This window comes from Podarcis liolepis, assembly GCF_965112155.1.
Source record: "Podarcis liolepis genome assembly, chromosome: 2".
Lineage (NCBI taxonomy): Eukaryota > Metazoa > Chordata > Lepidosauria > Squamata > Lacertidae > Podarcis > Podarcis liolepis.
The window spans coordinates 71,741,517-71,757,724 of NC_139555.1; the positions used below are offsets into that span (position 1 = coordinate 71,741,517).

The 16,208-nt window shown below is 46.6% G+C and overlaps 1 protein-coding gene across 4 annotated transcripts in view; it reads left to right on the forward strand.

Moving 5' to 3' along the window:
* The window catches only part of BSN (bassoon presynaptic cytomatrix protein), a 205,141-nt gene that overhangs the window by 162,385 nt on the left and 26,548 nt on the right, over positions 1 to 16,208 (forward strand). For all 4 annotated transcript variants that reach the window (XM_083488622.1, XM_083488621.1, XM_083488624.1 and 1 more), the window contains exons 4-5: positions 2,542 to 2,970; positions 8,051 to 14,902. In XM_083488622.1, the coding sequence (XP_083344748.1) occupies positions 2,542 to 2,970; positions 8,051 to 14,902 (7,281 nt within the window). The remainder of the gene's footprint in view (positions 1 to 2,541; positions 2,971 to 8,050; positions 14,903 to 16,208) is intronic.

Genomic DNA, 16,208 nt, shown 5'->3' on the forward strand with positions numbered 1-16,208 from the left:
CTCTGGCCCATCAGGCAAGAGTGGAACTACTGGAAGCTAGTCCAGAAGGATTCTATGGTCATTGGTACTGAATACCTCAGTATGTGGTGTGCCAGAAGGTGTCATATGAAGTCAGATATGTATGAGAGAAATATATGGTTGTAAAATGAAATCTTGAGGTTGGAAAGGGCATGTTAATATTAACATTGGGGACACAAACATCATTATGTTTCTCCACCTCTCCTATAGCCCACCATCCAGCAGACTTAAAAAGCCCTCATTATAGAGAATCATCCTCTTGGTAAAATACAGTTTAGATTCTGCATTTCAGAGCTAAAAATAAAAGAACAAGAGAAGAATTTCAGCTGTTATGCATGCAGCAGATGCACTGCACACAAGGGAGCCATTATGAGTGGAATAAGTGAATGCAATTAACAGCGCTGAAGTGACTAAGCATTCCATATAAAATCACTATGGATCAAAGTGAAGCTACTTGTGCATTTGAAATGGCATCTTTAGCAACAGGAAACACAGTACCAAGTAATTTTTCTTGATTTTAGGACATGGAGGGGGTTCCCTCCCCCATGTATTATTCTGAAAAATTATGCCTTGTCTACTACATGTTTTCAGAGAAAGACATTGCATAGAACCTCATGATTTTAAGCTGTTTCTGTTGAGGGACAAGATGCTGATTTCATATTAATATTATCTCTTTGATCACTGCAGTGTTTCAGTTAGCTTGTTGAGATACATCTTGAACTTGACTTGGTGAAAACATTAAGCAAACATTTGGGTCCCCAACTAATATCCAAACAATAACTTTTGCAAATGCATATATATTGGATGGAGATAAAGCAGTTGTGAAATGCTGCCTTTCTCCATTACAAAGAGAAATCACAGCCTGCCAGACACATGGACATTGATAGCACCTTCCGCAGAAGCAACCACTGTGATGCAGACAAGAAGAACCCAGAAACTGAGAGGCTGCAATGTTCCCCATAGATGGCTATTTGAAAGCTTTTGCTTCTATCTGCAAATAGCCATCCTTTTTAATTATCTATCAAAAGTGGGGAAAGGGTAGTCAGTGTAGTGTAGTGTCCAGGCAGCTTCTTTGGGAGGTTTCCCTGTTGGGGTTTTTCATACTGCTGTGGATATGCTGTAACTGGATGCAGAGCTGATCTGAATCTTAAACTTTGTCATGGTGGTACAGGCAGAGATGGAGGAGGTTGTGGGAAGTATTCTTTGGCTCTCAGTTGAGTTTGATGTATTTTAACACGCACCGTCTCTTTTGTTGCCATAATGCCATGCTGGAAATGCACCAGTGTAATATTATGACAACATATCTCTGCTGTTATGCTGATGTAGGGTCCTTACCTGTATGAAATGTCTAGCATCTGGTGTCATGGGGCACCTCCTCAAATCCTAAACTCCCCAGCTTGCATAAATTGAACACAGAAGAAAAAGCTGATAATTACTTTGTTGTAGTGTTGTCGTTTTTTAGCTGCAAAGCATTCCACAGGCAAAGATATTTTTATATTTTCACAACTTGCTGACACATCACTTTTTGGTGCACTTTTATTAGACCAAATCATGCAAAATTTACACCAATAGAACTGAGTCTTTGCATTCCTATTCCACCCATCCTCATCACAATGTAGGCTTTATTAAGTTTTTGTCTCAGAAGGAGTACACTCTTTACTCAAGACCTATAATGCATCCCATAATGCTTTGATGAACATGATTTATATCTGTTCTTCTGGTTGATGTCCACATAGTTCAGAATCCATAAATACTTCAGGCATGGCACCGTCAGAAATAGCTGTTCTGTCTTAAGATTGTTTGGCTAATTTTGTTTGTTTCTTCTTTTTTACATGGTCTCTGGAGCATTAAATGGCCATCCTCTGCAGCCATTACCCTTCCTTTTGATGATAAAGGCTTTTCTGCACTAAAAAGAATAAGAAAAATAAATATTTGATGTTCATTTTCAGTTGTTAACAATAATAATCATGAATCCAAATAAGCCTAATAAGCCTTGTTTGACCTGACAGCAATCCTGGGAGGCTGGTCAATGTTAATCCCATTTTAGAGATGGTGAATTGAGGCTGCCACACTCTGACTTGCCCAAGGCCTCCTGTCCATGACTGAGTTATAATTTGAACATCTAAGGCTAGGGGAAGGGTTTGCATGCAGAAGGTCCAACATTCATTTCCCCAGCATCTCCAAGTGAGGCTGGGAATGTTGCATGTCTGAAACCCTAGAGAACGGCTGCTAACTAAGCTAGATGGATCAACGGCCTATCTGTCCAAGGTTATAATCTTATGTGAACTGACCTGGGAGTTAGCCCTACTGAATTCAATAGGATTTACATCAGTCCATTATAGCATGGAAGTTTGGGGGTTACAACAAAATCTGCTTTCCTCCACATAATGTAAAGTGGAAATAATTATGTTTAACTCAAAGAGAAGAAATATGTTGCATTCCATAGGAGAGGTATCTTCATGCTGATCTTGAATGAAATGTGGATTTCATTCCTGTTTGTTTGTTTTTTCCATCTTATTTCAGAAAAATGAATGGCTGTGTTTGAACTGCCAAACTCAGAGGCTGCTAGAAGGAAGCCTAGGAGACCCTGCTCCAATGCCACTGCCTGCTCCAAAGCAACAGCCAACTGGATCCCCTCGACACCAACCCGGAGGAATTGGTCAGCAACAGAGAGGAGCTCCTCAGCAACCTGAAATGTCAGCTCCTCACAACAGGCACCTTTCACAAGCAAACCATCTCAGGACTTCAGAACCGAGCAAATTACCAACCACTGTCCAAGACAGAAAGCCTCCTGCTCCATCAGAAGGAAAGCCACTGCCCAAACTACCCGAAGAGCCTCCCAAAGCTTCTGAAAGTCCATTGCCAAAGGGGAAAACTATGGCCACAAAACCAGAAGCGGATATCAAAGATAGCACGACCGTATCCGAGTCTCAGAAAACACGAGAACAGGAGGTAAGCATCGCTCCACTGGACACAATGGTTTAGTTATAAGAGGTTTCTTTTGAGTAGCTGATACCCAACCTAAAAGCCAACAGGAGACAGTTTATTAAAGTGTTTTTAGCTGGCAGTCAGGCAGGGGATGATAGAGACATGGTCTGCTATCCAACAGGCCTCTTCGCACAAATGCACCATATTTGCAGAAGTCTCTCTTGAGGTTTTTTTCCCCCTTGCCAAGATTCGTTCCTCCACTTCATTGCTTGCTATTTTTAAAAACATCCCTGGATTTTCGAAACACTAATGCCTCGAAGCATAACTGGATTGAACATATACTAGTTTCAAAAATGTATGGAGTTAATTTCAAGAGTCTTCTTAATAAATCAATGGAGAAAGCATGATTATTTTTGGGTGACATTATACTTTAACATCAACAACATAGGCCACTGTAACTGTAACAACATAGGCTTTTGTGTGGTAATCAGAAGCACATCACCAGGTGAGGTGGAGATGAAGGTGCTGAGATGGTGGGGAGGTCAGCATAGTGCAAACTCATTGGCAGAGCCAATGTGGTGCTCCTGCTGGTGCGTTTGCATCTACCCACTGCCTCCTCCTCTGCCTCCAAATAAGCCACAGTGGGTCACCTGCCAGAAGCTTGTGTAGTGGCTCTACCCTAGCTGGCAACTTTCTTCCAGTTGTAATGCTTTAGTCCAAATGCAAGAACTGCCTTTCTGGATCAGACCAAGCAGGACATGAAGGTGCTTGTTATTTGTCTCCAGCATCTTTCATAAGTGTACCTCTTATGCACAGAGAGGTTTCACCTATCACAGCACTGTTTGTTTGTGGGACCAAGCACAGTAGGCCAGTGACCCTGCTGGGTGGTTTGTAATAGCAGAAATGATGACAAGACAAGAGTGTTTGTTTATGCACAGTGATTTAAGGCATGTTTTACAGAGAAGACCTTTTAGAGAGTCTTTTTCCTTCCTTCTGACCCTAGTGTAATGCCTCTGCAGCCTTAGGTTCAAACTACATGTTACACTCATATGTATGTAGTTGCATCCTAATAGACCTCTTTATGTTTTAAACACAGCTTTTGTGTGGGTGTGTGGCGGGGGTTATCCAGCAAAAGCCGGTAGGAGTCAAAATGGCTACCTGTGAATAACATTTGCACCTGTGAAGTCAGTGTCTGTTCCTTTTTAATAGCATTCGCTATTGGGTAATAATAGGGGTTACCGAGATCTAGCAGAGTTTAGCAGAGAGAATGAAAGTGCGAGCAGAGGAGGTGGAGTGTTAGGTGCCACCTGCACAGTGTGAGGCTAATTGTGAGATGCTCCAGAGAAAAAACAAAGGTGAAATTGAGTGCTTGAGGGATAAGTGAAAAGCTCTTGCTAGCAGAAGAAGCAGAAAGGTGGAAAGAAGGAAGAGAGAGTGCAGAGGGCAAGGCCCCAATACTCAACATCAAAATGTCATTTTGACGTTTCCTCTTTCCCCTCTCCTGGCTCCTCCCAGGATGGACAGCAAAGATACTTCCCAGAGGACTTTACAGCAAGCTGGTGTTTCTGCTGTTCTTTATACAGACTCTCTTTGCTTCTGTTTTTAATCAATTGTTCACATTGACTAATTTCAGTTTACTACAGCTGAAGGATCTGCCTTCTCAGCCCCCCTGAACTGCAAGTAGGGAGTAAGCATTAGCCTAGATGACATTTAACACTAATTTGGTTAGGGCTTTGTGGGAATCTCCAGTTATGCAATACCAATCCTGCTGCCAATGCTTTGATTGGGGTATTGATTAAAAACAAAGTTTTATTTGTGCCACTGTCCCTTGCCTCAATCCCTTGGGCTTTCTCTGCAAAATTGTCAGCCCCTGAAATTAAACTCCACAGAGTGGTTGCTGCCTCCAGAGACACTGATTAGCTGGTCTTTTGTCCTCTCTTGTTATTTTGTCACCTGGTCTTGGCATCTGAAGTGCAGGAATTAAGATCTTCAGCCTCTTGCTATTCAGGGCATGAATAAAATTCCCTTCTTGATCTCAAATTCTAATTATAAGTTCCACAAGTTCTGTGTGAAGATTTAAAATATTCACTGCTGTATGTGGGATTTCAGTCACCATAAACTTTACTGGAGCCCTGGGAATAAACATAACGCTTAGCTGAACTGCAGCAACATTTCTGAAATGCCCTTTTCGACGCATTTTTGCTGTGAGGAATTTGTAGAAAAGAATGGAGGTGGAGTTTGTGCCACACTATCACAATGCCTTCTTTATCAAACAAAGACAAATGTCCATCAGGTATTTGCATGGGTGGAGCACAAGGTGGAGCAAGACTGCAAAGGAGCAGAAGGGTAAGTATTTTTAGGGGAGGGCAGAATATGGAGCAGGATCCTCACTTTTGCTCTATTTATAGAGGCTGGCAGCCTGCAGGAAGCTGCTGAATTACTGGGGCAGAAGAGGCTCATTATATTTTATCCTAGGCATGAGCAAAGAAACCCTTAAGAGAGAGTGAGCAAAGGTGGGTGGTGTGAAAGGAAGAGGAAAGCTAATATTGAGTGATGCATATTTTTAGTTTTGAAGGAGCCTACTTTTCCAGCTCTTTGGGCAAATGTTTTGTTTGCTTTTGGGAGGAGGTGTCAGATCATGACTGGCTTGTGGCAGGTTTTGCCAAACACCTATTAAAAAAAACCTAACTCTGTAGTTGCTTGAAAAAAGTATATTGCTTCCAAATTACTCTGTAATTCTTTGGCATAAGAAGCCTCAGACTGCCTGCAGTTAGTCAGGATTGTCAAATCCTGTCCTGATTATATCACGGCCCCATTGCCCAAATGTTCTGCACCCTATCCATGAGAATTACATCATTTTTTTTTTAAAAAAAAAAAACCTCCTCTGAAAATTTTTGAATGCAATTTCTCTTTTACCCATTATTTTATGGAGAACGGTTGAAATAAATGCAGGAGAAATTGTAATCACAGGACTAGAACCAACAATGGCAGAATAATTTATTTGCCGCACCAAGAAATTAACAGTGTTGTTAACAGTGCCACATCACTTTATAGTATATTAAAGATATTTAAATAGCCATTAATAGCCATTCTTCCACACCAGAGAATAATGGTCTTTTGACAGCTGGCTGTCAAGTTTGGGATTTTTTTTACAAGTAATATTCTTGACAATTAATCTTCCAGCCCACATTTTCAGAGGTACACACCAAGCAAATATTTGAACAAGTTGAAATAGAGCTGTACACACAAAGTGGGTAGTTGCTGGGGTCACGAACAATGGTGTTCCAAACTTCCCTACAAATGTTCACCAATCTGCAGATTTGTACATGAAAAATAGTCAACTTAGGCATTAATTTTGAAAATAGTGCTTATTAACAACTGTTGGCCATGATAGCTATATGGAAACTCCATGTTCAGAGGTCCTGTATCTCTGAGGACCAGGTGCTGAGGCAATCATACCTGACTTGTGAGCTTTCAGAGGGCCTTCCTGGCTGTTGTTGGTAATATATCACTGGACTAGATAAACCTTGGCCTGATCCAGCAAGGTAATTCTTGCAGTCTTAACTTGTAGGATTTCAAGGTTTGTGCTCCTTCTTATTGCAAAAGGAACACTTATATTTTCACTAGACTTCAGGCTACAAAAAAAATGCTAGAGCATACAACTTTGGAGCCAACCAGCCTGGGGCAAACCAGATGGTCCTTTTTAAAAGGAAAGGAACCAGCCAATAAGACACTGTCATCTTAGCCCCTGGGTTGACAACAAGAGAGCACAGATTTACAAAACTGCAGAGCCAGCTATTTGGATTTTACAAATGTTTTGTTTGTTCCTAGGGACTTGCCGAAATCCAGACCTGTCAGAAGCAAACAGATGCAGTAAGGCTTAGCGTGTTGAAGACTTGGGCTACACTTAGACATAATTTAATTTTTAAAGAAATATCTAAGTGTATAACATGAAATAATAAAGATTTTTTTAAAGAAAGAGATGTAAATTGATCATAATCAGTGCTGTTTTTCTAGAAAAAGAGGTGCTGGAACTCACCATGCCCACCTGAGAGGTTTTGGAACTGAGTTCTGGCGAGTTCTGGCTGGGGGGAAAAGCCCTGATCATAGTTAATGAATGACAATCAGAGCAATCAGAATAATTCTGATTTTCTTAACACAGAGTTGAGGGGAATCACGTTTTCCTAGCAGCAAAATGTTTCAATTTGGGTTCTGGGAAAATATATTGTTTCTCAAAACCAGAAGTGCTTCCTGGAAGAATGACATCTGCAACAAATGACTAAGAGCTGTTCATTTATTAGATTGTAAATGGATTGCGTGAAAGGTCCTGTCCGTCTTGCTTTACTGTCATGAACTTGGCAAGAAGGAATTTTTAATTAAATGCATCATGCAATGATACTTCTTTCATGTTAATTTGCAAGGGTGCCGGATTTTTGTTTCTAAACTTGATAGCTTTCCTTACATTCTTTGACATCTGAGTATTGAGAGAGAGGGTGGGGTGCAAGCTTAAAAATAAATTACCGGTACTTCAGAAGGTTGGCGGTTCTAATCCCCGCGATGGGGTGAGCTCCCGTTGCTTGGTCCCTGCTCCTGCCAACCTAGCAATTCGAAAGCACGTCAAAGTACAAGTAGATAAATAGGTACCACTCCAGCGGGAAGGTAAACAGCGTTTCCGTGCGCTGCTCTGGTTCGCCAGAAGTGGCTTAGTCATGCTGGCCATATGACCTGGAAGCTGTACGCCGGCTCCCTCGGCCAATAAAGTGAGATGAGCGCTGCAACCCCAGAGTCAGTCACGACTGAACCTAATGGTCAGGGGTCCCTTTACCTTTTTACTTGCTTATGACTCCTGAGTTTAGGAGCCCTTCCCTTCTTAATTTTTAAAATTATTATTAAAGTGAGGGATAACACTTTTGTTACTTGCTAAATTGTGGCTATTGTGTTGTAGTTTTTTTCTTCTTCAAATTTTGAGGGTTTTATGTCCCGTCATGATGTCCAAGTTAATTATAGCTCAGGATTTCTGCAAGCCTGTGTGATAAACTGGGTTGTGCTCATAAAAGTCTCTTTTAATGGCATCTAATGGAATTTGTTTTCTCTTCTTTTGTAGGAATCCAGTAAGCCTTATCCACCAGACCTGTCTCGTAGCCCTCAAAGCTTGAGTGACACTGGTTACTCATCTGATGGCATATCCAGTTCCCAGAGTGAGATCACGGGCTTAGTGCAGCAAGAAGGAGAACAACTAAACGAAACCGGAATTGTAGAGCCGAGCCCTCCAAGTCCTTCGGAACTCACTAAGCTGGAAAGCAGCATGCGGCCCTTGCTGGAGTCCAAGGGGCTGGCTCAGGAGCCAACAGACAGAGGTAAAACATACCACGAATTACGAGAGGAGCAGAGGGAAAGGCAGAGGCCACGGTCCCTTTCTATCACCCCGGAAGCCTTTGATTCTGATGAGGAGCTAGAAGATATCATGGAAGAAGATGAAGACTCTCTAGAATGGGAGAACCAGAAGGAGCAGAGGGACAGCATGGAATCTTCAGATGACTTCGGCAGCAAGCTACGCCACGACTATGTGGAAGACAGCAGCGAAGGAGAGTTCTCCATTGTACCAACAAGGCAGAAAAGCAAAGAACCTGCAATGACTGACGAAGAGTTCATGAGAAGGCAACTCCTGGAGATGAGCGCAGAGGAAGATAACTTGGAGGAGGAGGAAGAATACGATCGTGTAAAATATAGCGTTGCAAAAAATGGGCACAAGCCTGACTCGGAGAAAAGCAGGGAGGCCGCCTTATCCAAGAGACGCCTGCCTCACAGCTCCGGCAGCATATATGAGGAGGAAAGAAAAGAGCTGGAAAGTACTGAGGGGGAAGACATGGCTGCATCTCAGGGAGGTTTGCGGCGTTTCAAAACCATTGAATTAAACAGCACTAACAACTATGGCAGAGACATGGAGATCAGCCAAGAGGCAGACATCAGCCTGGACAGAGAACCTGAACTGGAGATGGAAAGCCTGACGGGATCCCCAGAAGACAGGTCAAGAGGCGAATATTCTTCCACCTTGCCAGCAACAACACCCAGTTACACATCAGGAACCTCCCCCACCTCCATCTCTTCCCTGGAGGAGGACAGTGATAGCAGCCCTAGTCGCAGGCAGAGGCTGGAGGAGGTCAAGCAGCAGAGGAAAGCCCGGCATCGCTCCCACGGACCTCTGCTGCCAACCATAGAAGATTCCTCCGAGGAAGAAGAGCTGCGGGAGGAAGAGGAGCTCTTGCGAGAACAGGAAAAAATGCGAGAGGTAGAACAGCAGCGCATCCGAAGCACGGCTCGGAAAACAAAGAGAGATAAAGAAGAGCTGAGGGCACAGAGGAGGAGGGAAAGGTCTAAAACGCCACCCAGCAATCTGTCTCCCATTGAAGATGCATCACCCACCGAGGAACTGCGTCAGGCTGCAGAGATGGAGGAACTGCACAGATCTTCCTGTTCAGAATATTCTCCTTCCATTGACTCTGAGGCAGAGGGGTTTGATGTCATTGCCTCCAAGCTGTACAAGTCTGGCAGTGAGTACAACCTCCCAACATTTATGTCCCTCTATTCTCCAACAGAAAAAACTGCTGGCTCTGGTTACCCCTCCAACAAGCCCCTGAAAAGTGCGGAAGAAGCTTATGAAGAGATGATGAGGAAGGCAGAAATGTTTCAGAAGCAGCAACCGTCCCAGCAAAGCGTCTCCTACAGTAACACCTTCCAGCAAGTAGGCTATCGTGGTTCAGAAGGCCAAAATAATTTTGAATACCAATACATAGATGACTACAGCTATGACGGCCGGAATTTAGACTCCTCTCAAGCAGACTATCAGAACGAACTTTCCAAATCTGGGGCAGTTTATGAAGAAATCCTTCAGACATCACAGAATATCTCCAGGATGCATCAATCCTCTTCTCTGGATTTGACCCTTGAACAGGAAGTAAAGAAGAAAGGGAGAGAAGATGCTTATCAAGAAAAGCAGTTTCTGAATGCAGAGAGTGCTTATGAAAGTGGCCCACTCACTCCTGGGACAAGCCCAACCCAGTTGTCTGCTCCTGTCTCCTTTTCCACCACTGAAAGCAGCGCAGGCAGAATAATCCCTGATGTTCGAGTCACTCAACATTTCGCAAAGGAGAGTCAGGAGCAGCCAAAGCTTCATAGCTCACCCACAGCACCTAGTTCAGTTTCAAAGAGCGTAACAACGCCCTACACATATGCTAAAGGAACTAGCACCGTCACCACTGTTGTTTCCAGTCCTGCAAGTGCACCACGAATCTACAGCTCTCCGACTTCTCTGAGCGGCTCAGATGCACCATCCGTGTCCACTACTAGCCGAAGTTATACTCAAACAAAAGTAACAGCCAGCTATGGTTGTCAAACAGAAAATATTTCCAGGGTCAGGAGCGTTGCAGAGATTAGTGGGCCGTCAGCAAGAGAGAAACTCCAAAGCATGACTGACAAGTCCACTGGACCCATGTCGACACCTAAAACATATTCCTACTTCAAAAGCTCAAGCCCACCACTTTCCCCTTCTTCTCCTACTCAGAGCCCCACTCATTCTGTTCCTAGAGCTGGGGTGCCACCCAGTTCAGGGATGGGGGTTAAATCAACTGCAGAGTTCTCCACCCAAACCCATAGCCCGGTTCTCGCCTACGATGCCCCCACGACTACCGCTATGTCAACCTCTTCTCCAATGGTAGCTCAAGGAACACAAACTCCCTACCGATCGAGTTCCCCTCGCCTTGCTCGGCAACAATCATCACAAGAATCTCCCTTTATGGTCATCACATTAGCAGCGGATGCAGCCATTCAGACCAAGCCGATTGGCGTAAGTTCCTCCATTTCACCAGCCTCCTCTCCAACTCGGCAAGGCCGCCAGCATAGCTACAGTCAAACAGTAATCCATGCAGCGCAACTCCAACAAGAGCAGCTGCAGTCCACTTACACAAAGACCCAATCAGCTTTTGAAAGAGCCTCTGCTCCTAGTGCTGCAATGCAGAAAGTGCAAACAACTGCTGCCGACAGCATGCCTGGTGTGTATAGCTGGGGAACACTGCCTGCAGAGAACATCTCTTTGTGTCGGATATCATCAATACCTGGGACATCCAGAGTAGAACCTGGACCCAGAGCAGTTGGTAGTAATATTGTGGACCTGCGGACTGCAATAAAGTCAGCTCCAATCATTATAACAGACCAAGGGATGGATCTCACATCCCTAGCTACGGAGAGCAGAAAATACTGCCTCACTATGGACCAGTCACCAAGTCGGCAGTCTAGCACCATCCAACCCTTAATTATCAATCTTAATGCCCAGGAACAGCCCCATGCTATCATAAGCACAGCCACCACAGTCAGCATCACTGTTGCATCTTCCATGCTTGTGTCTCAGCCAAAGCATCCTGCGGTCTATGGAGACCCTTTCCAGAACAGAGTGGACTTTGGTCAAGGGACGGGGAGTCCTGTCTGCCTGACACACATTAAGCAGGTAGAACAAGCAGTTCAGACTGGTACCTTCAGAGGAGTTGCAAGCGGCACTGGAATTTCTGCTTCTGCAGGCCGTCCGGAAGCTGCAGGTCCCCAGCAAGCGAAATTTGCAAGATACAATTTGCCCAACCAGATGACATCCTTGATGAAAAAAGATGCCCTGATCACTCAGACCAACAATGCACAGAATATTGTGAGTGCCATTCCCAGACCGTTTCCTCAGGACCAAAGTTCAGAGGTGTATAGAGGGATCCCAGTGGAACTGAAAACTCAGACACCCCCAGTCACCATTGGGACTAAGAAATCCCAGGTTATGATGGTGCAGATGGATGATATTGCAACAGGCCCTGTCACCAAACTCATCAAAGAGGAACCTCCTCCCAATGCCTTGGATCTCACAGGGATGAAGCCTGAAAGTCAAGTAGCATGCTGTGACGTAGTGTACAAATTTCCCTTTGGAGGCAGCTGCACTGGGGCTTTTAACCCTTCTTCCAAGGTGCCAGAGAAAAATGTTGGGGATGCAGGAAGCGCTGACAAACCTAGTGGCCAGTACTATGGCAGCAGAGAACAGGAGGTGGCAGAGGCATATCCTTATCGAGAACAAGCAGCACCAGGGCCTAATCCGTACGAGGAGCACAGGTTCTACCATCATGGCCTGTTTGGGAGACTGTATTCCTCAATGTCAGATACAAACCTTTCTGAAATGGGCTTGAACTATTACCCAGTTAAGGGAGGGCAGCCCTTCAACGCCCCTCCTGGGGATTCCGCTGTGGATCTGACCACCATGAAACCTCCGTACAGCCACAGCTTCACCGAGGGAGGCTACATGGGGCACGGAATGCAGTACGGCTCTTTCTCTGACCTTAGGCAGCCCAGTGACTTGCTGAGCCATTCCTACCCAATGCGGAGATATAGCTCGGCCTCCAATATCTACTCTGACTACAGGTATTCGCTAAGAGGGGACCTGGCAAATTTCCAGGAAGCCAGCCTGGCTCATTATAGCGCCACGACAGCTCGCGAAATCAGCCGAATGTGTGCAGCACTCAACTCTATGGACCAGTATGGTGGCCGGCATACGAACAGCTCAGATCTTCTCCAATATGGACAGTATGGGCCAGGAGGGGGCGGAGGCATCTCGGCCCAGCAGGGTGCCATGAAATCAAACATGATGTACAAGCCAAATTTCCCAGAGTCTGGCCAAGGCTATGGAAACCTAGCCCAGTACAACCTCTCCAGACTTGGAGCTGTCAGACAGGGACTCCCTTCCACGGCCACCGTCCGAGCTGCTGATGGCATGATTTATTCAACCATCAACACACCAATCGCATCAACTCTCCCCATCACTACCCAGCCAGCTTCTGTGCTGCGCCCCATGCTCCGAGGCCTATATAGACCCTATGCCCCAGGCAGTATCACAGCTGTCCCTCTGGCCAGCTTGACCAGAGTGCCTCTAGTTGCTCCCAGGATGCCCCTTGCATCCCAAGGTCTGTATCGTTATCCAGTGCCCAGCAGACTCCCAGCGGCTCCCACATCTTCAGTAATGGAAACACCAATGTATTTGGGGAAGCCTGTTAGCACCACTGCAGCCAGCACTGCTGCCAGTAGCGTAAGCCCAGCACCAGTTTCCAAGCCCTCGGCTCCGACTGCTGTCCCCTTGCAAAGGCCTGAGCAGAAAGGCAGAGAGGAGGCTGCTGCAGTGACTTCTGGGGTGCAGAGTACTGTCAGGGATGCCAGCCAAGGACAGCAGCAGCAACAGCAGCAGCCACCGCCACCGCCGCCTCCTCCACCACCACCACCACCACCAACCCAGAAACAGGCTGAAGCTACCCAGCCCAGCATTGCCAGCAAAGCAGCCACAGAAAGGGAAGAAAAGGAGAAGGAGGAAGAGAGGCAGAGGAAGCAGCAGGAGCACATCCTCCAGATTGAGAGGGAGAGAGTCGAGCTGGAGAAACTGAGGCAGATGAGGCTGCACGAGGAGCTGGAGCGGGAGCGAGTGGAGTTGCAGAGGCACAGAGAGAAGGAGCAGCTGCTGATGCACAGGGAGATCCAGGAGCTGCAATCCATAAAGCACCAGGTCCTGCAACAGCAGCAGGAGGAGCGCCAAGTCCAGTTTGTGCTGCAGCGGGAGCAGCTGGCCCAACAGCGCTTGCAGCTGGAGCAGATCCAGCAATTGCAGCAGCAACTGCAGCACCAACTGGAGGAGCAGAAGAGGCAGAAGAGCACCTTCCCTCCCGTCTGTGACCCATCGGGGAGGCTCCCTCCCCAGGCCGCGTCAGAGATCACCATAGAAATGCAGCGGACCCTTGCTCAAAATGGGCAATACTGGCCACCCATGAACCAAGCATTTATAGCTACTGCGGCCCCAGGGCAAGACGGGCAAGGGCAGCCTCGCTACCCTGGACTCCAGAGGCCTCTCACCAACTCAGCCTCTGAAATGTCCCTGCAGACGGAAGACCAGTGGGAAGCTGGTCGGGGGATCAAGAAGAGGAACTCCATGCCGCGCCTCCGGGATGCTTATGACAAGGAGCCAGGCCACGAGCCATATGTTGCCGTGAAGAAGATCACAGACAGCAGTGTGCAGACGGATGAGGAAGATGGGGAGGAGCGCTTCTATGCATCCCGCCGCCGGCGGACCCGGCGCAGCACCGACTGCAGTGTGCAGACCGACGAGGAAGACAATGGCGAGTGGGAGCAGCCCGTGCGGCGCCGGCGCTCCCGCTTTTCGCGGCACTCAGACTCCAACGCAGAAAGCAAGCCAGACTCTTCGGCCAAAGGCACGGCTAGCATAGCGATCCAGACCATCAGTGACTGCTCTGTGCAAACCGAACCTGACCAGCTCCACCGAGTGTCCCCTTCCATCCACATCACCACCCCTGACCCCAGAGTGGAGATCGTGAAATACATCTCTGCCCCTGAGAAGACCCAGCGAGGAGAGAGCCTGGCTTGCCAGACGGAGCCGGAAGCGCAGCCACAGCCAGGCATCGTGATCCCCCAGCTCACTGTGCCTACGACGATTACGCCTTACTCCTCCAACATCCAGATCGTAAGCACAGGCCCCCTGGATCCCCATTCGGTCCGACAGCAGGCCTTGGGGAAGAAGAAGCCCGACCCACTTGAAATTGGCTACCAATCCCACCTGCCGACAGATTCCTTGTCTCAGCTGGTGTCCCGTCAGCCTCCCAAGTCCCCCCAAGTGCTCTACTCCCCAGTCTCGCCCCTGTCCCCACATCGGCTGCTAGAGTCTTCCTTCACAACCAGCGAGAGGCTCAACAAGGCCCACGTGACCCCGCAGAAGCACTTCACAGCTGACACCACCCAGCGCCAGCAGACCCTACCTCGCCCCATCAAAACCATGCAGCGGTCCTTATCTGACCCCAAGCCCATCAGCCCAACATCAGAGGAGTCTGCAAAAGACAGGTTCTCCTTGTATCAGCACGCGTTGCTTCCTGGTAGCCAGGTAAGATTGCCGCTTGTCTGATAAGTAAGAGAAGTCTGATGATATTTCTGCTTTTCTTTTTAAAGGCCCCCGCTTATCACGTAATCACTGTATGCAGCAGGAATGAAGGAGAGCTGCTTTAAAGTCCCCATGAAGATAAGACACAACAGGCTTATTGGTCACAGCAGGTCCCTCACTCTCCATGTAAAGCTTGTTTTGCAACTTTCTTTACAGACATGCAAGTCAAATGCATGATGCTCTTAATCATGCTCCTCTCCTTCAAGCAGAGTGCCCACATTTTTAAACCCCCAAAATTGCTAAAATAAAATAAAACCATGAAGACACTGAAATAATTATAAAATTGCTTTAAGGATTGGTGAGGTAGTGGACATTGACCAGTAAGTACCCACTGCAGCCAGGAGCATAGGAAGGGGGGTGGTGGGGGCGGTGCATCCCAGATGTCATCCCTGACGGGGGTGACAAAATCCCCCCTGGGCAGATCACCACCACGGCGATTGCCCCCCCCCCCGGGCAGATCGCTGCTGTGCCAATCTGCCCCCCAGGTGGATCGCTGCCATGCCAATCGCCCCTGGGTGCACGGCATGGGTCCGGGTCCCCAAGCAACTAGCTCTGACGCTGACTGCAGCCTGATTTCACTTGACATGCTGAAAATTTCCAGAACCACTTTTTCAGAGTTCATTTCAAGACATTGAAAGGTATATGCATTTTCTATACAGCAAAGGCACTTCCAAACCACCTTCACTATACTTAAAATGATTCCTCTGTCTTAACCTTTAAGAAATGTATTCCCTCTTACTGGATGTTAATGTGTGATTTGTATATAAGGCATGAATATATATACAAAGTCCAGGCTATCTGAAAAACTGTATTCCCTCATACGAACCTGCCCAGGTTCTGAGATCTTTAGGTGAGGCCCTTCTCTTGGTCCTGCCACCCTCACAGTTGTGCTTGGTGGGGATGCGAGAGAGGGCCTTGGGTAATCCCTCCCTGGAGAAGTTATTACGCCTCCCTCCATGTTGTCCTTCCACTGGCAAGTGAATACCTTCTTATTCCAACAGGCTTTTGGGAACTGTCAGCTTTTAATGAAAGGGCAGGTGCTGTTTTTATTATAATTAGCTGTATGTTTTAAATAGATCTCTGATAGATGGATGGGTAGATAGATATTTAATTTCATTAATGTTTAATTGGTTTTTAATTATTGTATTTTTTTTCTATGCTTTTGGCTATTCTTATTTTGTCCGTAAGCCGCCTTGAGTCCCTGTCAGGGAAACAGGCAGGGTATGAATACATTTATTATTATTATACC